The following is a 27,645-nucleotide window of genomic DNA, read 5'->3' as shown; positions in this document are numbered from 1 at the left end:
TCCATAGTCCTTATTTATAATAGAACCATTTAACAGGTTTGTTTATAATTAATTAATATTGCCTATTTTATAGTTTATAATTATTGATATATCAATTAATTCATATTAAATAATATAGGGTAGTACTGCCACCTTACCTATATCTGCCGTCAAGCAGTAATGTCCAAGGGTGTTAGTGAAATTATACGCACATGGGACTTGTAAACTTATATCTCAGAGTGACGGGCGCAATGGCAGTGCCCCTCAGATCTTTGCAATTTAAAGCTCTGAGTAGAACTTTAACTGTTACAGACAGGCGTGTAGTTTACCATCAGGCGCACGACTTGTTCGTCCCGTCTCTTGATAAGTCAAAGTCAAAGATTATTTATTCAATTCAATTTAATCAAATTTGTGTGGATTCTGGAGCCGTGTCGTCTTTCCATACATCTTTATCTAACGCGTAGTCTTCAACTTTGTAATATGATTTTTCGATCAAAATATTTTTAAAGTACTTTTGAAACTTAGGAAATGATAAACTTAACAGATGCTCCGGAATCTTATTGTAAAAACGTATACAGTTCCCCATAAAAGAGTTGTTTACCTTGGTTAAACGAAATCGTGGTACCATGAGTATGGACTTAAGGTTAATATTATGGGTATCTTCTTTCTTATTGAAATGATGTATATTTTTACGGGCATATAAAATATTTGAGTAAATGTACTGTGATGCCAGTCATGATACCAGTCTCCTTAAACTTTTCTCTGATAGAAATCCGAGAGCCTAGATGGTACACAGAAAGAATCGCTCGTTTTTGCAATACAAATATAGCTTGAATGTCTGCCGCTTAACCCCATATGAGAATCCCGTAGGACATTATACTATGGAAGTAACTAAAGTAAACTAGTCCAGCAGTACTAAAATCGGTAAGCTCACGTATTCTGCGGACTGCGTATGCAGCGGAGCTTAATCTGCTGGCCAAGGTAGATATATGTGGAAACCATTGAAATTTACTATCTAAGGTCACTCCCAAGAAGACTGCTTTATTAACAAGGTCTAACTTTTCTCCGTTTATTTCTATGCTCTATGATATTATAAAAAAGCCTTTTTTCATTGTGCGTAATATTTATTTTTATATATCTACTATGAAGAGGCTCACCTGTACCCTGTCGTACTCAACAGCTTCATGGACATCGTGCAGATTATCGTGCATGAGGCCGCTGTTGTGTATTCGACTATTGTCGTGCATGTGACTGTCATCGTGTGACTCACGAGTCGGCGATGAGCTTTGCTCATTGGCGTCCTCGCCCACTGCGTCGGCTATTAACGCGCGCAATGCTGCTTTCGAATCTGGTTCTGTAAGAGTAAAAACGGTTAAGACTTATAATCTCAGTACAGAGTAACACAAAAACCGACCTCAAAAGTGCGTGGAATTATATCTATTTGCCAAGTTTTATTGAAATCGGTAACCGGAAAGTGCGCGAAACTGGATTCATCCCCTAGTTTGCCACCATTAGAGGAGGAATATTTTAAAAGGGACCACTACTGAGGTACCCTCTTTATAACAAAAAATCGGTTCACAAACCGGAGTTATCGCGTAACATACATACATACCAGTGGCGAGAAGGCCGATCCACAACAAAAAAACACTTACCTTAACAAAATTTCCTTTACCTTGCATTAAATTGAATATTTTAAACATAAGTTTTTTAAGTGGTGGGTTACGCGCGTCGTCTAGAGTACAGTCTTGATAATACGTGGAAAATTTTCGGCAAGCCGGTCGGAATCACGTTATATGGAAATCTCGCCACTGATACACATAAAAAAAAATTCCGTCAAATTGAGAATTAACCTTCTCCTTTTCTTTGAAGTCCGTTAAAAAGAAACACGTTCTCGAGCATTATAATCGCATACTTGACTGTTGTTTGCCTGGTCTGAGATGTTATTATTCTAAATTGGTTCTACCGGGAACTGAAGCCGGGACTCCATACAAAGCGCCTGTAGTACTAAATGCATTTATAGATATATAGAAATATATATAGAAATATATATAGAAATATATATAGAAATATATATAGAAATATATATAGAAGTACACATGCTAAAGCTCACCATAGTGTTTCTCCGGTTCGTGATGATCTTCAGTGTGTATGTCTTCATGATGCTCAGGCTCCGTGTCGTCGAGAGACGGTAGGTCACGCGGCGAGGCGCTTTCTGGTGTGATGCCGCGTTGTTCCAAGATCTCGCTCACGTCTTGCAAGGTCACAGGATCGGCCACCGCGGGGGACAGGGGAGCCAGCAAGCTCTGCCCGCGAGAATGTTGCTGCTGTAATTAATTATACTTAACACTCTTCTTTCCAACAACCTTCGTAATCAAGTGGCCGGTTTTCGTGGTGTCACGATCTCTGAGGTCCGGCCGGCTCAAAGTATAAAAAACTTTTCTAAATTGTCTCGGGTCTGGGTGTTTGTGGTACCGTCGTTGTTTCCGATGTCCATAACACAAGTGCTTTAGTTATGTTGTCTAATATTGATCCCCAAAAATCTTTTGAGAACACTAGAAGCAACAACAGACTAAGAAATGCCAGTGGAAATCTGACAACAGTAGTCTAAATCACCATCTGAGTGCAGTAGTCTAAAAAAATAACCTTAGTTAATTTTTCGAAGTCAACGTCTTCAAAGATGTTTAAATCTCACAATAACGCTTTTTTTCATAAATAATTGCGAAGCTAAGAAAAACCAAATAACAGAACATACAGAGAAAACACTTTTCGTAAAAATATTTCAAATTAAAACTTCAAAAAAAACGGGAAAAATTTATTTAAAAAAAGGATCGTTTCTCGAATATCGAAACACGGCACTAATGTCGTTATTTTAAACTTGTACACATTATATTTATATTGAAAGAATAGTATACCTATTTACAACTTTAATAATATTATTACAACTCACCATGGTTGCGTGTGTGGGTTTCGAGACGGGCGCTATTCGGACTAACTTCTGTTGCGGCTTCGAAGTTACTGGAACATCACAAAGAAAACAACACTTTCACCACCGATATCGCAACTTATTTGCTTTTTATTTCATATCACGAATATAAACACGATACAATAAAATTCCCTCCAGCTTGACACCAACCAAACAACTTTCAGAGAATTTTCGAATATCTTTAATTTAAATAATGTTCTAGATTTTAAGTTCAAATAATTTCAAATAGAGAAAACTCCAATTTTGCTTATAAACTTAGGTATTCGCGTCAATGTTTAATTTGAATTCCAGTTTTCCATTTTCTAAAAGTTAATGTTCGACGAATGTCATCGGAACTTGAAACATTTCCCGCGTTTATTAAGGATGTGTTCATTTTTGTGCAATAATTTTAATACCCTATATTAGTGAGCATAAATAATACAAGTATAAAAAAAATTGTAATATCATTCACCTGTTTAATACGAGTACGAGTATGACTTGCCGAAGTCATGCTCGTACAAACACTCGTTTGATTCGTAGTGAAGCTTTCAACTACGGTTTTTCTTCTTTATATATGATATGTTGAATTAAATTGTGCACTAAGTACCTATTCACTAAGGTTCCTATGTACACTATGAGGTATTTCAAGAATAAATCTTTGCACGAATAAATCTTAAGTAGAATAGGATACTCCCCGAATAAGGCATTTTCAGAATGAAGGCTACCACGACTACGTACTTTTACGACTATAGGTCATTTAGCGAATAGGTCGTATGACGACTAAGCCAAATTTAGGACCTACAATTGGCATTTAGTTGTTATTATTACCATTAAAACTTAGCTTAAAACTGAAGTCAGTTTTAAGCTGTTGATCTCCCTAAAATAAGTAAATTATATCCAAATATATATATTTGAACTTTTAAAACTCCTTAACGTACAGTTAAGCTAAATACTTTACTGTACACCCATTATTGAATTAGGCCCATTATCCACCAAAACAGTGCGGAGAGGAAGTATTTCAGCAAACAATATTACGTTACATTAGCAAAATAACCAAAATATTAAATTTATTATTTTAGTTATTCTTATTATAATTTGGTTATTACAATTAATTTATCTAAAATAATAGTTTCATTTCCTATGTATGTATCTATATATGTATGTGTAACAATCGCGAAAACCTAAGAACTGGAAAATCATTTCATAATAAGCTTTATGAACTATAGTGTAGCAGTAAAGATGAGTTGTTTTAGCAACCAATAGTTATTAGTTATTTTTTACATCTTCAAGCCCTTATTCTTCTCATTTTGCCTTCGTAAAATTTATGGTTAGTAGTTTACGATATTCATATATATGTATTGGTTTTATTAATTATTTGTAAATATATGTATATTTGCATTTATTTATCGATTTTTATCTATTGACTACTAATTCTTCATACACCGCCGTCTTTTTCTTTTGAATTATATAATTACTTCCATCCAAAGGTTGTCTGGCAGAAATCGCTTAAAGTGATAAGACGCCCATTGTACCACCGCTTATTTTTAATTTAATTTTATTGTATTTATCGAGTTCTTAGGTTTTCGCGATTGTTACACATAGGAAATGAAACTATTTTTCCGGATTTAAATCGCGTATATTTGTTTTTTCAAACAAACCGACGTTTCGGGCCCTTTACAGGTCCCATGGTCACGGTTGACTGCAGTCAACCTTGCAGGCATTAGTTTCATTTCCTATGTATTGTATTTGTTTCCTTTTTTGGTGTACAATAAAGAATTTTTGTATTGTATTGTATTGTATTGTTACGAAGAAAACCACGGGATTACAAATGCAATAAATAAAATATTAATAGCGGAGACATTCCATACACAACGTATACCCATACTGGCGTAACAACGTGACGAATAGAAAAAGATATGTATGAATTCAACGATTTTATGAACGTTATGCCACTGACACTGTTCCCGCTAAGGCGCTCCATCAGTCATTTGCATTGTACTTTTTGTTAAAATAACTTTCATCTTGCACGACTTGTTCGTCCCTTCACTTGATATTATTAAAAAAATCTCGATTTAGACCAGGGTTTCTTAACCTTTTTTTAGTCATGGACACAAAAAAATACTCTCAAAAATAGAAAGAGAATATGGACTCTTTCCGAAAAGATAAAAAAGATGAGATTTAGCTTTTACCAGCTATGATTGTTTGCGATTAAACTTTACATATGAATATATGTAAATTTATGAATATAAGCAAAGTTTAATATGTGACGGTTGCTGCCTGCTTACGTTGGATTAGAACGTCAAAGAGGTTGACCACGGCACTTACCCGTAATAATGGATGGCCGTCAAAGGGCGTGAAATTTCAAAAAGGTCATGCGCTCAGTAGCTATTTACTCACAACATACTGTATACCAATTTTTATACTAATGCATTACTTTAGGTAGGCTCTTAGGGGTCGATGGGCCACAGTTGAAGAAATCCTTATTTAAACGAACAACCTAATCCACTTTGACAGGTACTTACTTTTCTGTATGGCGCTGCTGGTGACGACTAAAGGCGGGGGCTGTGAGCCCATCTTATCTGCACTCATCTGTATCAAGTTACCTGCAACAAAATTATCAAATTATTAACTTTGGATTCTTTGAGCTACTTCTTTCTTCCACTTTTTAGTTCCCACAAGTGATTTTCCTGATATTTGATTTTGTTACCAATTCTTTGTACTTTTTTTTTTCATATTATTTACCTTTACTATCAGTAAGAACAAAAGTTTTGGAAGTTGTTGCAGTGCTGGTTTTAATGGCCGTTGTTTTGGCAGTTGATGTCGGATTCGTCACTAGGCGTATGTATTGTACCTGTAACAGGTCGAATGTATGGAATTGATTGAAAGCAAGTGTAAAACACTAAACTACTCTGTCTTGTTACACCCCAAAGACAAATATTCTGAAATAACCAGTTCAATTTCGTTATATATTTTTGTATTAAGCAGCGAGATGTCAAAATAACGACTACTATGCTTCAGTGGATAATGAACCGTGCAATTGAATAGGCAGTTGAAAAGTCGGCTCAACATTAAAGCTTATATATCTTTACGATTAGTACTGGAATGTTTATATTTAATTGAACTTACGCCTTTTCCTGGAACACTAATTTGATGCAATTGAGATTTTGCGTTTTTTGGAATCTGAAAACATAAATTTCCATTAAATAAATTATTCAAAAATTTTTACTTTACACTAAGCACTATGGGAATAAGATTTGTAAAAAAAATTAAATATCTATACTTTTTGGGTTATGTAGTTAACAGTGTACGGCACCTGTATTACAATTTCAACAACTTACTTGACTGACTTGCGCAAGAGTGCCCGACTGTGTTGTTTTCAATATCACGTTCTGTGGATTTGTCGTTATCACGAGTTTTTTTGTAGCAGGCCCTGAGAACCACGTTCATATTATAGAATCGCATAAAAACATTTTACCAAAGACATACGTACTGTGACGCCTACAAAAAATATCAATTCCATTTTTTAAATTAAGATCAATAATTTTTAAGGGAGTCATCACACTTATCAACACGGGTTCGCATTAAGCCGGTCATAAAATTATCAAGCACGCACGCACGCACGCACACACACATAGAAGAATTATCTCGAAGGTTTTTCTGTTACCGTAACTTTTTTTAATATAAATATTCTAATTTCTGTCGTCTTTTTTTTCTCTCATACATATAATATAATTTGTGGTTGGTATATGTTACTTAGTAACATATGTTTCATTTGCAAGGGTTGGGGTTGACTTGTAGCACAGGTGTTAAACCTATAGCAAGCACCAGCTCCTACAAAATATTGTTCTAAAATTACTATTATTGTTTATGTACTTCTTAATTGCTGTTTTATTTTGTAGAGATAGAAAAAGTATTATTATTATTATTTCTCCATCTTTTATTTACAACAAAATAAGTATCGAATTTCCTTTGAAAAATTACTCAATCAGAGAACTAAACTCAAAAGTGAAACATTGACTGAAATCACTCTGCTATGAGGATGTTGAACAAATTCTGAAAGTAGACAAATAGACAGACAAACACACACGCACAAATGCCCGCCCGCCCGCATTTGCTTTGTAATTAACATTATATAATTTCCTATTGTTTCATAAGTAATTAATTAGTTTTTAGAAATTTTCTTATAAACATACTGTTTGTCAAAGAATATATCTAAATTCTGATACTAGGTGAGCAAGACGTTGTGTTATTGCGCGCGAAGTAGGTGCGCTGTCAGTGCGTGCGCGAGGCTGCGCCATTTATGGGCCATAAAGGTCTTACTGGCGACTCGAGGCGTTTCCATGTGATTAAATGTGGCGCGTCCCTTAAAATACTTTTTTCTTATCAACTGACGAGAAGTGGTCAATTAAAAGGGCATATCGCCGAGAATGGAATGCGCCAGCATTAAGATAATATGTATTTACAGAAATACTGTAATAATTTTACCTGGTGTGGTCGATGCGGGTAACAATTTGGGCGTTGGCGATTTGATTGTAATCACTTGATGTTTCTTTGTGATTTTCATACCAGATTTCGTTGGAGACGTCAACAGCATCTGCGTAATAAATACATCCTATAATGTCGAACTGTTAATCTTGAATCAGTAGACGGGCCAAATAACAAGGAATATTTTAAATACAAATTGTAAAGTACTAACTATATTATTATTGACTATATTATGCAGTCAACCGTGACCATGGGACCTGTAAAGGGCCCGAAACGTCGGTTTGTTTGAAAAAACAAATATACGCGATTTAAATCCGGAAAAATAGTTTCATTTCCTATATATTATTATTATAATTATTAATACAAATACCGAACACTTACAAAAAAATTCGATCTCGCCGGATTCGAACCGACGTCTCCTAGCAAACCAGACGCTATGCCAAATAAGCCACGGAACGAACCAGCGGACCTCATGATTTTTTTCTAAGTGTTTGTTGTCGGATCTTTGTATTTAGTTTTCAACGACTTTTTAGCCTTTTTGGGATATCCTTTTTAGACTTTTTAGCATGGTGGTGAAACATTCTAACATTCAATAAAAAGCATATTATTATTTCTCGATGAAAACATTTGATATTATTTTGTAATTTATGAGTATGAGTGGGTACTACTGAGGTAATTTGATTCATATACCATTCGGAACACACACACAAAATGACACCATCTTCTCGCAACTGTACTAGACAAAGCTAGATCTGACCTTATTATTGCCGATGGAGATAGGCACCGTCTTCTGCTGCATAGCAACAAGTCGCGTGGCCGCTGTGCCGCCCGCTACCTTGGTGATGATGGGCGTCTGCCCTGTCGCGCCCTCGCTTTGCTGGCCTGCACACGTGTACCACAGATTGGGAGTTACTACCAACTTTGGCTCAATTTACAAGTATGGTCTAGTGTTACCAGCTTAAGTAGCAGTAGATCTCCTCGTGAAAGAGTTCGTCCAGGGTAGTACTGCCACCTTACCTATTTCTGCCGCCAAGCAGCAATGTGAGCATTACGGCGTTCCGGTTTGGAAGTCTAAGGGCGCTGGTGAAATTACAGGCACATGGGACTTGTCAACTTATGTTTCAGGGTGACGGGCGTATGGCAGTGCACCTAAGATTTTTGCGATTTAAAGCTCTGAGTGGTGCTGCAACTGTTATGGATAGGCGTGTCGCTTGCCACAAGGCACACGACTTGTTCGTCCCATCACTTGGTATTATAAAAAAGATTACCTTGAAGTAGGACTTTAACGGTTTTTCCTCCTTGAGTAGATGTGATCAGTTGTGCCTGAAACAAACAAATAAATGTTGAATTACTATTGTGCAGATCATTTTGGAAAGTGTGTGGGTAAGGACTAGATGGATATCCTCTAATATTGGTATGAAGGTTAATATTCCCCCACCTATTCATAGACTTTATGGTTTTACCTGTTCTGCGTCAGCAGCGCCGAGCAGGCGCACAGTGGGCACACCCGGACCGGCCGTCACTAGTTTGATCTTCTGTCCGGTCGCCGGCACCATAACCAGCTGCTTGCCAATTTGCGCTGCAACATCAAATCAATTACAAATTACTATACTAATGTAAAAAAATACTTTTCGTCAATTTCATGGTCGCGTTTACCCACGACAATGAACTCTCGATGATAGAAATGTTACGACAAAGTTGAATAAAAGCAAAAAATAATTTATACATTATTTAATGACTCTGCTGGTCTTTTGTGTCTCTCGCATAATGACCAACAACTAAAACAATAATTTAAAAAAAATGTTTGTTTCATATTAAAAAAAAAACATACAGTCCCCAATTTTTTTACAATTGGTTGTTTTTCAGAAAAAAAATTAACTGAAAGAAATAAGACACTAACTGTAATTATTTTACTTTATTAATACTGTAAATATGAACTTCCAAGTAACACTGTACTTCTAATTTCCAGTAAAAGTGATTGGAGAATTATTAGATTGGGGAATTTCCCGTCCATGGATAGTACCAAATTCAATATAAAAAATACAATATGCCCTTCATGCCTGTTATATTTTTATTTTCATACTTTTAGAAAACAAAACCTACTCCAGAAAAAAACCATCGTTTACGATATTTTTTTCATCTCCAAAAAACAGATTATTTACAACACTACTCTCGCACATCAAACAATGAATCAATCTCACCTAATACAGTATTGCCTTTAGAAGTAGCCTGCACACCAGCAGGCGTGACTTTCTTCACCAAGCTAATGGACTTATTGCCAACCAATGACATGGGTTTAGGAGCAATGGCGTATTGCTTGTTGCCTTGTATTAGTGACTGTTTCTTTGCCATGTCAAGCCGCGGCGGTTTAGGCGCTATAGCTATTTGCCGCGGTACTGCACTGGAGAACACTACCGCTTCTTTTTTTGCTGCGATTGGTCGCAATGTTGGTGTTGATGCCTGGAAGATAATAATTTCATAATTTTTTTTATTCCAGTGCTTCATACATGGGCCCAGTGAGAGTCAGCGCAAAACGGCGGACAGCAAGGCAGAGAAGGCTTTAACTGTATCTGTAAATGGGCTGTAAATGGTGTATTTTATGCCATTTCAATTTAAATAACGTATAAATTGCAATGCTCCGAGAACGACCTCAGAGCATCGCGGGGCATTTCTTTCTGCATCTCAGAACATTGAAATTTATACCTTATTTCAATTTTTATAGCATAAAATATACATTGATAAATTGAAGGTCCTCTGCCATGCCGTTCGCCGGTTTGCGCAGTCTTTAACTAGACACCTTATATTAAATGGTGAAACAAAGCATTACACTAAGGAAAATGAACTTGTATGTACAATTGAGTAGAATATTGTCTGCTTAAAGATGCATAACCGCATAAGTCACATTATCTACAAAAAATCTCCAAATTATGTACCTGTTGTAAGAAAATCACCATCGTTCTGCAGATAAATCTCTTATTGAGTTTATAGCGCGTGCAGAAAGATAGTGGATATTCATACCATAGCTATATAAATTAAAGACTTTTTGTTTAAAATGTCACTTATGTGGTTTTACCTTTAAACAGATGATATGACATTTGAGTGATTACCTTGACGGCAATAATCTTGGGTTGCATGTGAACATCTGATGTAACTACATCTGACGTAGCTGATACTGAAATGGCTTGCGGTTCAAACTGCAGATCTATCATTGACTCCGATTGCGAAGTGAGAACCTCCTGTTGCACCAAAAATGTAAAAGTTAAAAACAAGAAATATTATACAAAGAATTTCACATTATAAATATACATATAGTCAGATAAGGAGTGGTAGCCCTATAGGTTGCTTGTCAAGAGAAATTGACAGTTCAAATCTCTGTGGTGGCATGTACATTTGGCTTTAATTTCTAAATTGCGTACTATTAAGAATGTTTATTAGTACTAACTAATGGTGTACAAAACTTTGTGATGAAACCTGCATGTTGAAGATTCAAAATTACTGGAAAAAAGTGATGTTGTCAACTCATATTGAGCCAGTGCTGCCTAAACATCTCTTTAGAGAAAGCCCATGCCCACTGATTGTAAAATGACTTGATTCATGATGGGCCTATCACTCTTGTACTGACTTAATTTTGCATTTTCTGTAGGAACATTGCACAAAATTTTTTGAGAAAGTATGAGTTCAAGCCAAAGCAAAAAATCTTTAGGAATTTCATAATTACTTGTGCGTCATTATTAGGAGTAATCGAAGCCATCTGGTCATCCTGCGTGGAGTACTCTTGCAGTGTGAATTGTTCCCCCATGAAATCTGAAACTGAATACGTATTATTAACATGTTGATGGATACAGCAAACACCTGTACAAAAATACTGTTTAACACAGTATTTTTGAGCATGTTGGTAAAGCCATTGATATCATTATCATATACCATACTGCCCGAGGTACAGCACTATTTTCAAATTCCAAAGGCACTATTTGAGTTGTATGGGAGTTGGTGATTACAATGGGAACATATTATATTCTAATTTATAATAACAATTCTCTTTTTTCTATAATCATTTTGCTATTGTAACAGAAAAATTATTTAATATTATGTTGTATTCTTAATACAACTTATTGGATGTCTATCTGAAAAGCCCTTAACAATAATCAGTCAATAAATAAAATATTCAAACTGTTTCAGAAAAACAAATTATTCTTAGGACATGCTGGACACAACAATGCTTACCAAGACATTAACTTTATAAATTAACTACATAAAGGCAGCAGTATACTGAATCGCTGGTATACAAAGTGTTTGCTTTTAAATGGAACAGTATGCGGAAATCTGAAACCATTACAAGACACATGGAAACTGTCTTAGGAACCATTAAGTATTTTTTTGTGAAAACAATTTTGGCATAGTAAATTATTTTTTGAAGCGTGTGTTGTCCATAAAAATTAAAAATGATTATATTTGATCAAAATTTTTTTAGTGCTGATCAACTCAGTTTCGTAAATGGATTATTTCATTGTTCAGGATAAAAAAAGTTGCGACAGCAGAAGTTAGTCAAATTTCATAAAATATCTTTCATACAAAATTAATGAAACAGACTAATTTTTTTTCAATGCTGATTAACTCAGCTTCTTATAAGGATGATTATTTCATTGTACAGGATGAAAAAAATTGGTACAGCAGAAGTTGGTCTAATTTAATAAAATTATAATTTCATACAAAATGAATGAAAAATTCTAAGATTGAGATGTGAGAGATAAAGATTTATTATTTTATTATTATAAAAAAATTTTTGTATAGTGAAAGCACCTACTATAAAGTCCAAGTAAAGAAAAAAGTACTTAATTTCCAATTAAATATTATCTAATAATGCGCAAAGTTAGCAATTAATGTTTAATTCTAACTGTTTATAGCAAATAAAAACAAGTACCTAAGGGTTGGCTCCCTTTTGTCAGCATGCATCAGCTGAATGCGTGTTTTAAATTGTGGTGTCATTAGCACACTTCTTACTAAATCATGTTGATGATGTCACATAACATAAAGTAAGATCCTTAAATAACCAAGAAATTTGTGTCAGTACCCAACAACATTATAAAAAACTAGAGATTGCTTACCAATGATTTCTTCGTTCCCGGTGTCCATAAGCATCGGTTGCTCCTCAATATGCCCAAATTCCATTGGAATGCCTCCATCGTGGACCTCTGCACCCAGTGAAATGTCTGCTTGACTCACAACGTTGTCTTGAGAGTGATCGAAGTCCACCTAACGTAAAGAAACAGAAGTATTATAGGCCACAAATGTTTACATGTGTAAATTAAAATGGATATTATGCGTTTGCCACTGTAAATAATTTGTTATCCCGTGAAAGAACTGCAGACAAAGCCAATTAAAAGAAAATTAACACAGTTAATATAGAATTTTTCACATAAAACTGATAGTAATATCAGTCAACAAAAATAACTTCCAACACTCACTCCTATAGCACTCTCTAAGTTCAAGGAGTCGTCCAAGTTGTGATCCATATTGAAAGACTTTTACATCACAATATTCACTTAAAATGTAGTTAAATATAGGCACAAATTATTGTAAAAAGACACATAAAATCCAAAACAACTTGAGTTCAAAAGACGCCGCCATTTTAGCTTGTCAAAAAGCCCAAAGCCTGCGAACGAAGTCGCCACGGTTGAAAACAAATTGTCACGAAAATCAAACACTGTTTTCAGCACAAACAACACAGTTTCTAGTGAACTAAAAGTTTAAAATTTAAATGTTCTTACAGCAGATTGTTTCTTAACTATTTAAGATTCATTTTATTGCAATAAAACCAAGAAATTCCTAAATAATCAGCACAAAATACCGATGGCGCTTCTTTCAATTTTGTATGTCACATGCTGCCAACATTAAGCATAATTACTTTTTAATGACGCGTTCAGTTAAACTAAAATATTCCTAACTAGCAATACTATTTTCTCGTAAATGTCTGTAAAGGCAACGTTACAAATGTAATAAATTACGATAACCATGTTAGTTCAGATTTTTGGGAGCATCAATAGCTTTGAAAACCATCTGAATAATCATTTAGTACAAAAAAAAAGAATTATTTTGTGGCAATACCTTGCAAAAACACCATCATCGTCAACGTAACGACATGAACTGATGCGTTCAAAATTACAAGATATCCTTAAATCGATTCGAATCGTAACATTTGATGTAAAAAAAAACCATTGAGAGACTGACTGATTTTTTTCCGATTAATTCCGATTTCTGATGTAACAACGACGTCAGTCTCTCTATTCCACAGACTATTGGAGAGTATAGTGTTCTGTGCTATTGGATGCTACCGATGTATCAAAATAATTTTGTAGGTGTTGCAGAAATTTTGTTTATAATTAATTTAATTCTATAGAAATAGAAGAGCAAATATGCCTCTCGATTTACAGGGAGTGAGGCAATATCTCAGTGAGTTGAGAAACTCGGGAGGCCTACACAAGGACCAGGCTGAAAAGTAAGTAATCCGCGACTTTATTGCGTTTTAGTTGATATACCTACTTAAAAAACAAATAATATCTTGTTTTAGATACCGCAACGTTCTTATGGAAATTCTTAAAACGCCGGTGGAAGATTTGGCAGGTTCACTAAAAGCTTTTGTAGAAGCAAGTACGTAAAATGTTGTTCTTACAAATAACCATAATTGTATAACAATACGAATTTGATTTGCCAAACTAGACCAAATATAAGGTATCCGTTACATTATCTCAAGTATGAAATACTGCTAAATTAAATTAATTTCCTGCTCTCTAGGGGTCCCACAGCACAGCTCTCAAAATATAGTAATTTATTAAACCTACCTTAATTTCAGTTGTAAATGAAAATGTGAGTCTGGTGATATCACGGCAACTGCTGAGTGATGTAAGCACACATCTTGCTTTGTTGTCTGATGATGTCTCGCAGGAGGTGTCACACTTTGCTCTGGATGTCATACAACCCAGAGTCATCTCCTTTGAGGAACAGGTAAGCTTAGCTTGTGTTTGAATGTAATGATAAGATGTTATTATATCCTACTAGAAACTTGTGTCAGTAGAACACATTCAACTGAGTAATGAGTAAGGAAGAAAAGTGTCACAGGACTCTTTATTCCAAACTACACCAATAATGTGAAATAGATCAGTTTATGGTTCAAGGATAAATCGCAGATGTAAATGAACTACCAAATAGAAAAATAATATCCTGGCTTTTCTTTTTTTGCAGTGACTTGAAAAATAGAGTTTAGAGTATAATAGAGAAACGTAAAAACTGTTCAAAAACAGTTTTGAATATTGAAATTGTTTAATGATATTTTTTTTTTATAACAGCAATTGATGGGGCAAACAAGTAGTACGCCTGATGGTAAGCTACACACCTGTCCATAACAGTTACAGTGCCCCTTAGATCTTGAAATTACAAAGATCTGAGGGGCACTACCACTGCGCCCGTCACCCTGAGACATACGTTGACGTTAAGTCCCATGTGCTATTTGTCCATCCCATCGCATGTGTAATTTCACTATGTTTTTTATTTAGATTTAATGTTATACAAATAACTCAAGTAAACCTTAAACTTGTATGTTGTGGATGTAATGTATCAACACCTAGTCATATAATTATTTTCACTTTGTTGTAGGTAGCCAGTATCAGGCAACATTTGGCAGAAATATATGAAAGACACCAAAATTGGAAAGAGGCTGCTAATGTACTGGTTGGAATACCACTAGAAACTGGACAAAAGTATTCAATTCAATTCATTGCACCATATAAAGCTCATAGTCTAGTATTGTACTGTCATCCGCTAAGTAAAATATGGCTAAGTGACAAAATATTTTTTTAGATGTAAAAATATGCATATTAAATTATGGTTAAAAAATTATGATGAGATGTAAAAATATGGTTATTTAATTATGGTTAAAAAATTATGGTTTCATATCTGTAAAAACTGTTCAAAAACAGTTTTGAATATTGAAATTGTTTAATGATATTCCAGCTAAGCATCATTAAGGTAATTTCCGATAAGTCGAGCACGTTAACTAATTTTAAATGTTTTTAAAAGAGAATTTTGTGCTCTATGTTTTGGTATTTAAAATGGATATTTCACCATTTGTCACTTAGCCGCATTTTAGTTAGTGGTTGGCAGAGTAATAATTAATACATAGAAAAACATTGCCAATGTATGCACCCCTCAAGGAAGAATAGCATAAGTAGTATGTCAAACATGTTTGTTGCTCCATTCTCCAATTCTCCAAAGGATCTCCTATTGGAGAGGATGAGGGTGGTATGTGGGTTATATTTTTTGTGTCTAATGGAGCAATAAACATGTTTGACATAATTCCATTTATGCCATTATTCCATTAAGGGTGTTAATCTTATGAATATTCTTACTATACTAACCTACACCTCTGAAAGTAGTGGTTTTTGTTTTTAAAAAGAAGACTTGACTATTCTTTATCAAGCTCATCCGATACAGAATGTTTTTTCCAAGAGTATAATTTGTTAGCAAGTATAAAGAGTGAAGCAAAGTGTTTGTCCACTTGACATCTCTATTGAGACTTCATTCTGGTCATGTATTTATATATAAAGCACAATAACTGCTAAGTCAGTTTTGTAACAAACAGGAATATTTGGTGCATATGATGGACTATTACCATAGTTGTAAAAGCCAATTTCAATTAGGGTATTATGTTGTGTGCGGTTAAATCCTGCATTGTACACCTTTGGTGAAGAGGTTGAATAATTTGTATATAAAATGAGGTCTTGCCTCTCCTTATAAGGCAACATCTTGCACATGAGTATTCAGCATGGATAAAATGTACTTAATTGACCAGCACAATACTGACATTGGCAAATAAAAAGAAGATAAAGTCAGATTCAAAATATTACATGGTGTTTCATAATTAAACTGCAGGATTTATGTTGTAATAAGTACTGCAGATTATACTGAAATATGATAAATGTTATTTTCAGGCAATACTCAGTGGACTACAAACTAGAGACATACCTCAAGATAGCTCGCTTGTACTTAGAAGTGGATGACCCTGTGCAAGCTGAAGCATTTGTCAATAGAGCCTCACTACTACAGGCTGAAACTACCAATGAACAGTTGCAGATTTATTACAAAGTCTGTTATGCTAGGGTCTTAGATTATAGGAGGTAAATTTGGTTGACTATAACCTAAAACATTATATTTACACTTGTGTTAGCAGTTTAACAGCATTGCGTTGGTTAATCATTACAAATGGAAAGTTATTACTCATTGCAAAAGGACTAAATTAAGTATTATGCGCGCCCCTCATGGAAGAATGGCATACGTGAAATTCCGTCGTATTGTCGAAATTACAATATTAGTCGATAAAGGTACAAAAATTGGAGAGATGTAGGTAATATTTTTCTTTATCCAATGGAGCAATAAACATTTTTTACGTGATTTCACTTATTCCATTCTTTCATGAGATATGTAAATTTCAACTTTGTTAAGGATTATATATTTCATAGGAATGTCAATGAGAATTTAAAAGAGAACATAAATATATTTACAGAAAGTTTATAGAAGCTGCACAAAGGTACAACGAGCTGTCATATCGTAATATTATTCACGAAGATGAGAGAATGACTTGCCTCAGAAATGCTCTTATTTGCACAGTTCTCGCATCGGCGGGTAAGTCAATAATTAGACTTTAATTAACTAACGCCAACATAAATATTTTTTAATGAAATAAAAGGAAAGACTAGGGCAATGTTTTATGTGGTTAGTACAAACTTTTATAAACAATAAAATTTGCATATTCATTAAGCCTTTGTCTGTCTTCTTTTTCTTCCACAAATAGGTCAACAAAGATCGAGAATGCTAGCAACTCTGTTCAAAGACGAGAGGTGCCAGCAGCTGCCTGCATACTCGATTTTAGAGAAGATGTACTTAGACCGCATCATTCGTCGCTCTGAGTTGGCAGAGTTTGAAGCTCTCATGCAGACACATCAGAAGGTAGTTATTTAAATTGTACTTTTTCATCATCAGTTGTCAATTTTTAAAGCGCAACAAAATCTATTCAATAATCCACACTACTATTTTTAAATTTTGTCGGTACGTCACTCTCGCGCCGCACAGTATGTTATTTTACCTTAATAGCGGACATCCTCTGTGTTGTTTATGTGTTTTTTAGAAAGATAATATTCAAATAAAGTTCCTAATACAAGTCTACAGGCTGTATCTATCGTAGGTTTAGAGAAACTTAGAAAATCGATAAAAATCCTTAAAAACCATAAAATCAGATTATTTCCTTTCCTGTAAATGATTTTTCTTTAAATATTTCATGTTATGATAGAAAACTACTAAAAGCACCAATAAATAAAAAAAATAAAAAAATATCAAGTTTTCCTAGGCCACAATTAATTTTTTTCTATGATTTCCTTATTATTTTTTTTCTCAAGAATATCTACATATTAGCTTTTTTTTCAACGCGGATATGTTAATTACAGTAATAAGCACTACCACAAAAAAAACCAGATGCGACAAACCGAAGAGTTCAGAAATATTGAATTTTAAATTTTGGGTTAGGGTTTGTCACTGAACATTTATCCTGCCTGCAAAGCGCAATATTATATATTCATATCTTACTTTACTCACTTCTTAATTTTATTTTCTTCGAGAGGACCGCCGACCGGTGATACAGCGTGACCCTACCCTCCGATTCTAAAGTGGCACGATATATTACAAGGTCATTTTTCAGACATCGGCATTCCAAAAACTTGTAGATCTGATTTGATTTAAAACAGTAGAGTACAACTTCCAAATAGCCCTGATTTGTGGTGTTTTTAAATGAATATGAATAAGGAAATTAGGTAAATAGAAGCATTTTATAAGAATATCGTTAAATTTGAACAAAACTTAGAAAATATTTAATAGCAAATATTTTTTACCCTCAATTTGGGCGTGAAACTTGAGTGCTTGCCTGTTTCTGGGGTGAGCCGTATATGACCATTGATCAAAGGTCGGAAAATTAGATACATATTGTACTACCATGGAATGCGCTTTTGTGTCGGGTACCGGGTTTTGTGGAACTTACGAAGTCAAGTATAAAATTGAAGGAAAATAAACGTTATACAGCTTTTAACAATTTTCAACCCCAGCCAATGCACCGTTAAATAGAAAGAGATAACTGTAAAATAATCTAAAGGTGTGCGCGAGATAGATATACCTGCTTGTACCTGGCAGTGTGTTAATTTGCCTTAGTTGCGGAAATCCTCGTTTGATGTGTTTTTTTAGAAAGATAATACTCAAACAAAGCTCTTAATTAAACTCTCCTGACTATAACTATCATAGTTTTAGAGAAATGTAAATCGAGAAAAATCCATAGCGACCATAAAATCAGATTATCTCCTTTCCTGTAAATTATTTTTCATGAAATATTTCATGTTATGGTATAAAATTACTAAAAGCGCCAATAAGTCCAAAAAATAAAAAAATATCAACCTATCCTAGACCACAATTATTTTTTTCTATACTTTAATAATTTTTTTCTGAAGACTGCATGTTTTTTCAACGTGGTATTGTTAATTACAGTAATAAGTACTACCATAAAAAAATCCATATACGACAAACACAAGAGACCAGAAATACTGAGTTTTTAAATTTTGGGTTAGGGTTGTCACTGAATATTTATCCAGTCTGCAAAGTGCAATATTTTATATTCATTGAGTGTAGCACATTACCAATAAATATGTTATCGGAACAAGCCGGTGAATCAAGGAACAAGTTTTGACGTTATGATCGAGAGCACCATACACGAAAGTTGGATCGGAAAACCACCATCACAGACTTGTTTCACCGTGCACTGGAATCGTCTGATTCTTATTTATCCTCTTTGACACTTAGTACACGTCACAAACATAAAAAATCTCTACCTATATCTGATAAAGTTCTTCGCCTTCTAAGAGTGACCACGGAAACTATTCGTTGCCATCATTACCCATCAGAAAACATTAGTATTAAAGCTGCTGATATTACGCTAGCAACAGACGAAATCATTCTGCAATCCGATAATGAGGAAAATGAATGAGCTTTCAGCATTTGCCAGGATAATTTATCTTTATTCACACAACGTAATGCACATACGTAAATATTATAACGAAATATGCCTACACTATGTAACATACATTGTTTTAAATTATTTTTGACATAATTACTTCAATTTAATTTATTTCACTTGATTTTAAATTTAACTAACGTAACTTAAAAATGTGAAAATTCAGTTAATGTACCATGTTATCTGAACCCCATAAAGAAATTTGAATTGTTATGGGCTACCAAAGCTCCCATATGTATGAATAAAATTTTATATTTACCAACACTAAAATAAATTCACATCTTTGTATCTACTACCACAATTCATATTTGAAATAAGTATATTATTATTATTGTTGTTGTTGTTGTGTTAACACATAAACCTCCATTGATTCACGAAGTCGGATAAAAATTTATACATTTTGTGACAACCTTATTTCCATAGAAATGTAAAAAAAACCTTAGAAACGCGGTATTTTTATACGCGTATACTTTTTCTTTATTCGATAGATACATTAATGTAGTATATTCGAACATAAAACGAGAATGTCCGCAACTAAAGCAAAATAACACACTGTGCGCCGGTAGTCTCCGCCCGTCTTAATAACTTTAGAGTGGACAAATTATCTCTACTAACACCAGAGGATAAAGTTTAGGATTTTCGTGGTTACCCACTAAGTTACAGGTGTATTACCGCGCTATGACTTTTTATTTAGCCGATATTTCAGAATTGTTACACCGTTAATAGATAAGTGCCTGTGGTTTGACAAAAAAAATTAGAGTAGCGTCGCAAAAAATCGAGATGAGTATATAGTTGTCGAAAGCAAAAGAATGTAGACAGATGTCTGTTTTTACATCTGTCATTTGCTGCTGGCCAGAAATATCGGTAAAATAACAAGACGTTGTAACATAGTAAAAACCTGTAGCTGAATAGCGATAATCTACTCTCAAAAAAAGGATAAATTCTAGAGTCGACGAACTAAGAGCACATAACGACTGTTGAACTGGCAACCTTATACTGTCTCAATTTTCTAAAGATTCACTTTTTTATTCCAATTTATACTATTTCATACACTGCATCGTTGCAAGAAATTCCATTGTTTTTAATAACATGTGTACTTAATAAAAATATATAAAAACCATGTATTTTTATTTAATATACCAGACGCTATATAAATGACGTAAACAAGTTTTTTGTTTTTTTTTTTTGTTTTTGAGTTATGTGATTTAGTCCGCCGACACTGGAATAAAAATATCAAAATTGTGTTATTATTTCTACATAGGCAAAAACATCAGATGGTACAGCAATCCTAGACCGCGCAGTATTCGAGCACAATCTGCTGTCGGCGAGCAAACTGTACAATAATATAACGTTTGAGGAGCTGGGCGCATTATTAGAGACGCCACCCGCCAAAGCCGAGCGCATCGCCAGCCATATGATCAGCGAGGGGCGTATGAATGGTTACATTGACCAGATCAGCTCGGTCGTGCATTTTGAAAGTACGTTTCTCTTAAGCGCAGGCCACATCGACAGGCTAAGCTAAGGCAAAGTAGTTTATCTTGCTTGTCGGTGTGGTATTTCATATTTCTGTTCACACCTCGAACTATGCTAAGCAAGCTAACTGAATTATATAGGCTAGCAACCCAACGATTCCACTAAGTAAACTCCGTCACCCTTCTGCCTGCCTTCACCCGCGCGCATATCCATTGTGTTATATATTTGGTGGCGCGCAGCTGCAAATGTATGTGAACTATTAGAGCTACTGCTTCGAACGAAAGACTAGCGTCAACTAGCAGCACGTCACTACGCGCACACTCATAGCCCTGCACTAGAGAAATCCTGTATCGCAGGTGCTATGGACATACACAGGTAGACAACCACAAATTACACACAAACTCATGAGAGAAATAAATGTAGCAGTTAGGCAGTTACTACTGCCTTGGTTGCTCGCAGTTACGCGAGATAACCTAAGCTCATTAAAGCTCGCATAGTTGGTTGCATGCATTGACCTCCCAAATGTCTATAACGTATAAATATATTTTGGTGATAATGTAAACCTTTACCGACTGTCAAGTTTTAGTATGCAATACTTTTCGAATCTTGTCATTCTAATTGTCAGTCTTATTTTGTTGCCATATTACAAAACCTTGAAACAATCCCATAGTATGATTGGGTATATCGTGTGCCTTATCATTTCATTTGTTTTTTTTTATTTATAATTATTATTTCCTCTGCAGCTCGTGAGATCCTACCACAGTGGGACAAGCAGATCCAGAGCCTATGCTACCAAGTGAACAGCCTTATAGAGAAAATCGCAGACGCTGAACCTGAGTGGATGGCCAAGCTCATGGAGGAAGAGATGATACAGTAAAATCCTTGTATTTATAGTCTCTATTTGTAATTGGTAACTCAATAATTAAAGTTCTTAACGCCTATTATGCGCAAGTTATTAAATTTTGTATTACGTAATACGTTTTCAGGATGAAATAAAACCAAAAAGATACGAAATGAGAAAATACTGAAAAATACTTTATTAAACAATCTGTGTAATGAAATCAAAATAAATATAGTTATAAACACACAAAATTAAATAAAAACCTAAAATATATCTCCTCTGTACTCTTTCATTCACTGAACAATATGACGCACGCGGAATGAATTGGGAGAAGAATCTGCACTCGAAGAGGAACATCGACACTAACAGTTAGGATTTCCAATAAAACAACTAAATTACTGATTCCAACAGACTATTCATTTTTATTTTCAATCAATCAATATAGGTTTTCACACCTTGAGTGCTTATTTACATGACAATAGACTGACGTAATAAATTCATTAGATTAGCGAGCAGGGATGAGACCGCGTGCTTACAAATACATAAAGGAACGCTAAAGAAGCTGCGCGTGCGTCATCGGTGGGCGACGACGTCGCGTTACCTAGGGGCCTACTACGAAAAACAAAATGACGATAATCGTTACAGCTTCGAATACTCTACTACGAAATGGTTTAGATTCGATATCGGTCCAAAGCTCACCCGAAGATTGTGATTTGACTCTTGCATTTACGGAAATTGTATTTAAATTACAAATGATGTATCGAAGTTTTATCGTACCTTGATTGTAAAAATAACTCGAGAGGTATCTTTTTAGAAAATTTCACTAAAATGTCCCTAGAAGATGCCTCTGATCAAGAAAAAAAATGGGTACACAAGGTAGACGCGGCGTAAACTTATGGCGGTCTCTGAAGACCGCTTAGCTTTATATAGTAAATTCACTTACGGTAATTAACAAATTACTCAACTTGGTTGAAATGGGTTAAAAATATCGTTTCCATAATTGTTCTGATATTGTGATCATAAAATTTGGCCGTCATCGATCAGAAAGACTTCATAGTAGGTATCATCGCCGAAGCTCGGCACATTTCGGTCGTCGATGACGCATCGTAAAAGGTATTTCGTAGTATGCCCCCTGTGTGGAAGTGGTGATCGGTGAACGACATCACAATAGCTGCGTTTGACGCTTCGAATACACTATAGAGAACACTTGAAGATAGTTTAAACTGATTTTGCTATACACTCATTAGTATAACAGTTGACGTGATATTATCTACAGTCTAGAAGGCTCTAAATGCCTAGGGCTCGAGCTCAAGGGCCACGCCCACTTTGTGTCCGCCAGCGTTGAAGTTCTGCCCGTCGATGGCCGCTGACAGCGTCAAAGTCACGCCTGCAACGTAAACACATATTATGTAAAACTTTCGTACTTATGACGTCTACTCACACTAATTATATAATCTCTAAGAAACGTGTAAATATAGACTGAGAGATTGAGATAAAAGAAATCACATCATGCGTGAGACAAATAGATCGTACGATTTATGCAAAAAGATAACAATGGGCAACAAAAGCAAAATTTATATAATGATATCACTACAGTAACCGAAGTGTAAAAAATCATATCAGGGAACCATGAATACATGAAGAATAATGTGAATAGTTTCTATCTGAAAACTCGATTATAATTTCTCTGTGAATTTATATTTTTATTAAAAACCAAGTGACTTTCAATTGTTTTATGCGGTCATTGAACCACGTTGCGAGATCCTAATGAAATATAAATACGTAATGTTTAAAGTTCCATGTTGAACTTTGAATTAATGATTTACTAAATCTATTTTCACCATATTTTCGTAAATGATAAAAGTCTAACAAATGTGGTTTAGGACCAATAAAGTTACAAATAAAAGTCAGATTAACAGCAATCCTTTCGACACTCATGCATAGTTATTTTATCACAAAAGAAAATTCTTATTTATTTTGTAATATTTTGTTTGTTGTGGAATTTAACAACAATGATAAAGTACCATGTTCGATCTTCAAATTTGTATTTGATCCCTTGCGTGATCAATCAGAAAATAACAATGAAATAAGGTTTTTTTTATATTTATGGAATCTTCTTAAAATCTTTAAAAAAAACATGATTAAAAAAAAAGGAAACAGCTGAAGTAGCGTGTGTTTGGCAATGTTTGATGGCGTGCTAGCTAGACAGTTTTGGAAATTTGAGATTGAGTGTGGTAAGCTCTCACCTGGGCGTAACTTCTGCTGGTAACCAAGACCCACGAGCGACTTGTTGTTGACCTTGGCATGCAGCGAGGCATCATTCTCGAGCGCGTACTTGGCACCGACGCCGAAAAGAGTGTCTGATGACCCGGAAGTCCACCTCATGCTGACACCGCAGTCCAACTTGTCGGACACCTTTTGGTAGATGGAACCACCAAACTCTTTGCCGTTGTCACTGTAGTAAATATATACAGTATTATTTCTGTGACTTGGTTCAAGAAATGCCTAGGTCCCTATTATTTTACGCACTTCTTATACCAATTCACAGATAATATGATAGTAGGTATACTATCTATTATATTGGTGCTCCAATGGGGTACAGTGACTGACATTGACGGCGGCGTGATCGGTGCACATTTTAATTTTTTCAGTTCTTAAATCAACTTTAAGCAACTAGCAACAGACTCCACAAGTTTATAAAAAAACTATCACTAAATCTAATCGCTCTTTACTCTAGTATTAATAGGATATGTACTTTCCGTAATTAATTTTAATTGTATGGAAGTCTTGCATTGAAATGTATGAAATAATTAACAAAAAAACTGAAAATAAAACAAATTTTCGCCACGCGGACTTTACGCCGGTAAGTTCATCGACGGCGGCGGCTCACATGTCTATGTATCAATAATCAATCAGTTTTTTGAAATATAGTACTATAACTAAATTAACATCGAGTCCAGCAGTGGATTTTCAAACTTATTGCAAATACTTCACCTGCACTATTCAAACAAAACTTCCTCATTGCCATTTGAAACATGGCTTTAATAAAGCCAAGCACTTGCAATATTTTTATTTTGATAATATACAGAGAAAGGTAAAAAAGACGATAAAAACCTTAAATACTAGAAAGTAAAACTAGGTTTTTTAAATTATATGAATTTGGTAATATGTTATTTTGCTTGGTTTTGTTTATGATAATTAACTAATATTTGAAATTTAGCCCAGTTGGTATTAGTAAGTAGTTGCAAATTCTATATTGATGATTTACAGGCCTTACACATAACATTTTTTTAAAACAAGTGCAAATAACTAGAGCCCATTACGACATCCTGTTTAACTGAAGCAAATGTTGCATAAATTCATAAATCAATAGCTGAATGTTTTGTTGCTATCTACCTAGGTACATAAAATCAATAAATAAGTAAGATTATATATGTAAGATAAGGAATGGCATGACTTCTCTTAAAAAATAGAAAAGGAAATAGGTAAGCCAGAACTTATGTATTGATTATTGCATGTCTGCCTCATCTTGTAAGATTTTTCCAAAAAATCCACATTTATTAATTCAATGTTTATTTTAGTGAAACAGGTGTGCAAAAATAATCCATAATAACAAATAGTGGATGTGGCAATCTTCATTTTCAGCCGCCTAGTGAGTCCCTCCCTCTGTATGTTTGCCGTATGACTATGACACACACTTGGAATTCGTTTCCTATGCAATTTATTTTGTTTGCTGTAGTTAGAAGTATGTATTACACATAAGTTAGTGAATAATGTAAAATAAATACTCACACATTGGTGTGCAAAGCAAAATCACCAGTCTGGTATCCGAGAGCAAAGTTGTTCTTGGTTAACTTGCCCTTCTGTGAATCAAATTGCCCGTGCGCACCAACAAGCCAGCCCTGGTGGCCGAGCACTGCCGCCACATCGACAATGGGACCGGCCAGGTCCAGGTCCATGTTAGTGTTAAGTGCCACCCGGTCATTGACAAATGAAGTCTTTAGTTTGCCGGTCTTGTTTCTACAAAGTAAATTTGTCTTAATGTATTTGTACAGTTCAAATGTTTGCTCGCTAAAATAATTATATTAATGTAAGACTAAAATAGGTCTTACCCGGTTTGTGGTGCAAAGGTGCCCTCTAATGTAACTTTAAGACCAGCGGCAATCTTGTCCTGAATGGTTATGTCGGTGGCCAATGTGTTGTCAGTATTCCATTTCTCCGTGAATGTAAGACCATAGTCTTTCACAGCGTATTTAGATGACAGACTGCCAAATACCTGTAAATGTTTACAATTATTTGACGATCTAACAGTTTATTATTCTATTAATTTATGCAAATCAAGTCACCTAAAACACATGCATAGAAGCCAATAAAACCACAAAAAAACACAACAACCACAAAAACTCAAACATTTGGGTGTGACAAAATTTCCAAAGCCAAGAGAGTGCAGCATTCATACACTACAATATAGAGTTACAATACCCTGAGAGTTCTTTTACCTAACTGTTAGTTTGCAGGTGTTTGCCGTCTATAAATAACATTAAAATTATGCTACCTTAGTTACCTTTCCGCTTTCGTGGTTTGAGATGATACCACTGGTAAATTCTACACCAGATTCACTCTTAGTCTTCAAGTCGAGTTTGAACACTCCAAAGTGGTAACCTTTGGCAAACACATCATTGGCTTTTTTGCCGAGATCAGCATAGTATGGGGGGGCCATGTCCTGAAAAATAAAACTCGTTTTAGGAAGCCCATTTGATTACTCATTCTGATGTTATTTTCATTTGGATTGGTTCAGGCCGTAAATGATCCGTCATGACTAGCCCACAGTTCAGGGATATATTACTTCAATAAATATGATAGCAGAATGCAACGTTAGGGTGCAAATCGGTAAATTGACAATCAGTGCCAGTTGTGTCAGGGTCGGCAGCGACTTTGCAAACTATTTACAAGCTCATCGCTAATGGTATTACATAACATTCAGGTATTATGACTAAGCATGAAAAATTGTCGTCAAACTGGTGAACTAGGTCAAAATGTTTTACAGAAAAGTGTATCGGGTTGGCCGTAAACTTGACCTTAACTGAAAGATTCAGATTTCGATATGGAAGGAACAAATTACGAGGCGCAGCCTTCGTACCAACTGCAATGGTTCCACCCAGCCAATTTCAACAAAATATTATATTCCATAACTCCAATTCTGCCCCACATTGTTCATAGGGTTAATATATTGGAATTATTGAGATTATGTGTGGATAATCGCGAAAATCACAAGTATGACGTCGAAACCCCCGGCTACGAGTATAGGTTATCCCGAATAAAAACTGTTTGGGACACACGAATAACCAATTAAGATTGTCAAAAGTTATATATGCAAAGTGCACTCACTGTGTGTTAATTTAATTCACAAACTGGAACTAGTTTTTTAGAATTTTGGCAATAAAATTGCCAGATGAGTTAACCTACCGCACCACACCACAAGACAATTATTAATACCAGTGGAGACGCGAGAGGGCGTACTTAGCGGAAATGTTAATATTGACTTAATACTTTTAATTCTATTCTTTATATTCATAAACTAAACAAAGAAGCAAATATAGTAAAAATCTAAAAACTCAAAAGCGTTGCAATTGTATGTTACAATTTGCAATACAAGTTCGTAAAAAATATAAATAGAAACGATTTTGGTTACACCTGACCTTGAGGTTTTGATTACGTTTAGAAGTATGCAAAAAGTGATGCCTTGTTTCAAAACGAAACAAAACTTTTTTCGTAGATTCTCAAATTGAAATAATGCTTAAAATC

At 34.8% G+C, this 27,645-nt stretch overlaps 3 protein-coding genes across 9 annotated transcripts in view; 1 reads left to right on the top strand and 2 right to left on the bottom strand.

Annotated features, from left to right (window-relative positions):
- Nucleotides 1-13,177, bottom strand: part of LOC113231231 (protein lin-54 homolog) — a 28,197-nt gene extending 15,020 nt beyond the window's left edge. For 2 of the 6 annotated variants that reach the window (XM_026465452.1, XM_026465456.1), the window contains exons 1-16: nt 12,892-13,175; nt 12,532-12,679; nt 11,145-11,236; nt 10,534-10,662; nt 9,628-9,886; nt 8,890-9,005; nt 8,695-8,749; nt 8,184-8,308; nt 7,427-7,535; nt 6,280-6,371; nt 6,068-6,121; nt 5,684-5,792; nt 5,464-5,544; nt 2,927-2,994; nt 2,090-2,303; nt 1,137-1,333 (exon numbers count right to left, since the gene is read on the bottom strand). In XM_026465452.1, coding sequence (XP_026321237.1) covers nt 1,137-1,333; nt 2,090-2,303; nt 2,927-2,994; nt 5,464-5,544; nt 5,684-5,792; nt 6,068-6,121; nt 6,280-6,371; nt 7,427-7,535; nt 8,184-8,308; nt 8,695-8,749; nt 8,890-9,005; nt 9,628-9,886; nt 10,534-10,662; nt 11,145-11,236; nt 12,532-12,679; nt 12,892-12,939 — 1,896 coding nt within the window. In that variant the 5' untranslated portion in view covers nt 12,940-13,175. Of the gene's footprint in view, nt 1-1,136; nt 1,334-2,089; nt 2,304-2,926; nt 2,995-5,463; nt 5,545-5,683; nt 5,793-6,067; nt 6,122-6,279; nt 6,372-7,426; nt 7,536-8,183; nt 8,309-8,694; nt 8,750-8,889; nt 9,006-9,627; nt 9,887-10,533; nt 10,663-11,144; nt 11,237-12,531; nt 12,680-12,891 lie in introns of all 6 variants that reach the window. The other 4 variants (XM_026465455.1, XM_026465453.1, XM_026465457.1 and 1 more) reach the window with 4 other exon arrangements.
- A 636-nt stretch (nt 13,178-13,813) lies between these two features.
- LOC113231221 (COP9 signalosome complex subunit 4) lies at nt 13,814-22,153 on the top strand. Its single transcript, XM_026465429.1, has 9 exons — nt 13,814-13,922; nt 13,995-14,074; nt 14,277-14,428; nt 15,077-15,180; nt 16,411-16,596; nt 16,983-17,101; nt 17,271-17,425; nt 20,788-21,004; nt 21,743-22,153. The coding sequence occupies exons 1-9, from the start codon at nt 13,840-13,842 to the stop codon at nt 21,874-21,876; spliced, it is 1,230 nt and encodes a 409-aa protein (XP_026321214.1). The 5' UTR covers nt 13,814-13,839; the 3' UTR covers nt 21,877-22,153.
- A 154-nt stretch (nt 22,154-22,307) lies between these two features.
- LOC113231222 (voltage-dependent anion-selective channel-like) lies at nt 22,308-26,592 on the bottom strand. 2 transcript variants are annotated; one of them, XM_026465432.1, is made up of 5 exons: nt 26,405-26,592; nt 25,953-26,116; nt 25,633-25,860; nt 24,087-24,295; nt 22,308-23,227 (listed from the first exon to the last, which is right to left on the bottom strand). In XM_026465432.1, exons 1-5 carry the CDS (start codon nt 26,558-26,560, stop codon nt 23,136-23,138), a joined length of 849 nt encoding a protein of 282 aa, XP_026321217.1. In that variant the 5' UTR covers nt 26,561-26,592; the 3' UTR covers nt 22,308-23,135. The 2 variants fall into 2 exon arrangements, with proteins under 2 accessions (XP_026321217.1, XP_026321216.1); XM_026465431.1 differs by having other exon boundaries at nt 26,396-26,588.
- Nucleotides 26,593-27,645: the final 1,053 nt, after the last annotated feature.

The sequence above is a fragment of the Hyposmocoma kahamanoa genome, unplaced genomic scaffold (genome assembly GCF_003589595.1).
Source record: "Hyposmocoma kahamanoa isolate Upper Pololo Valley unplaced genomic scaffold, ASM358959v1 65, whole genome shotgun sequence".
NCBI lineage: Eukaryota > Metazoa > Arthropoda > Insecta > Lepidoptera > Cosmopterigidae > Hyposmocoma > Hyposmocoma kahamanoa.
This window is presented reverse-complemented; position numbering and strand designations above follow the sequence as displayed.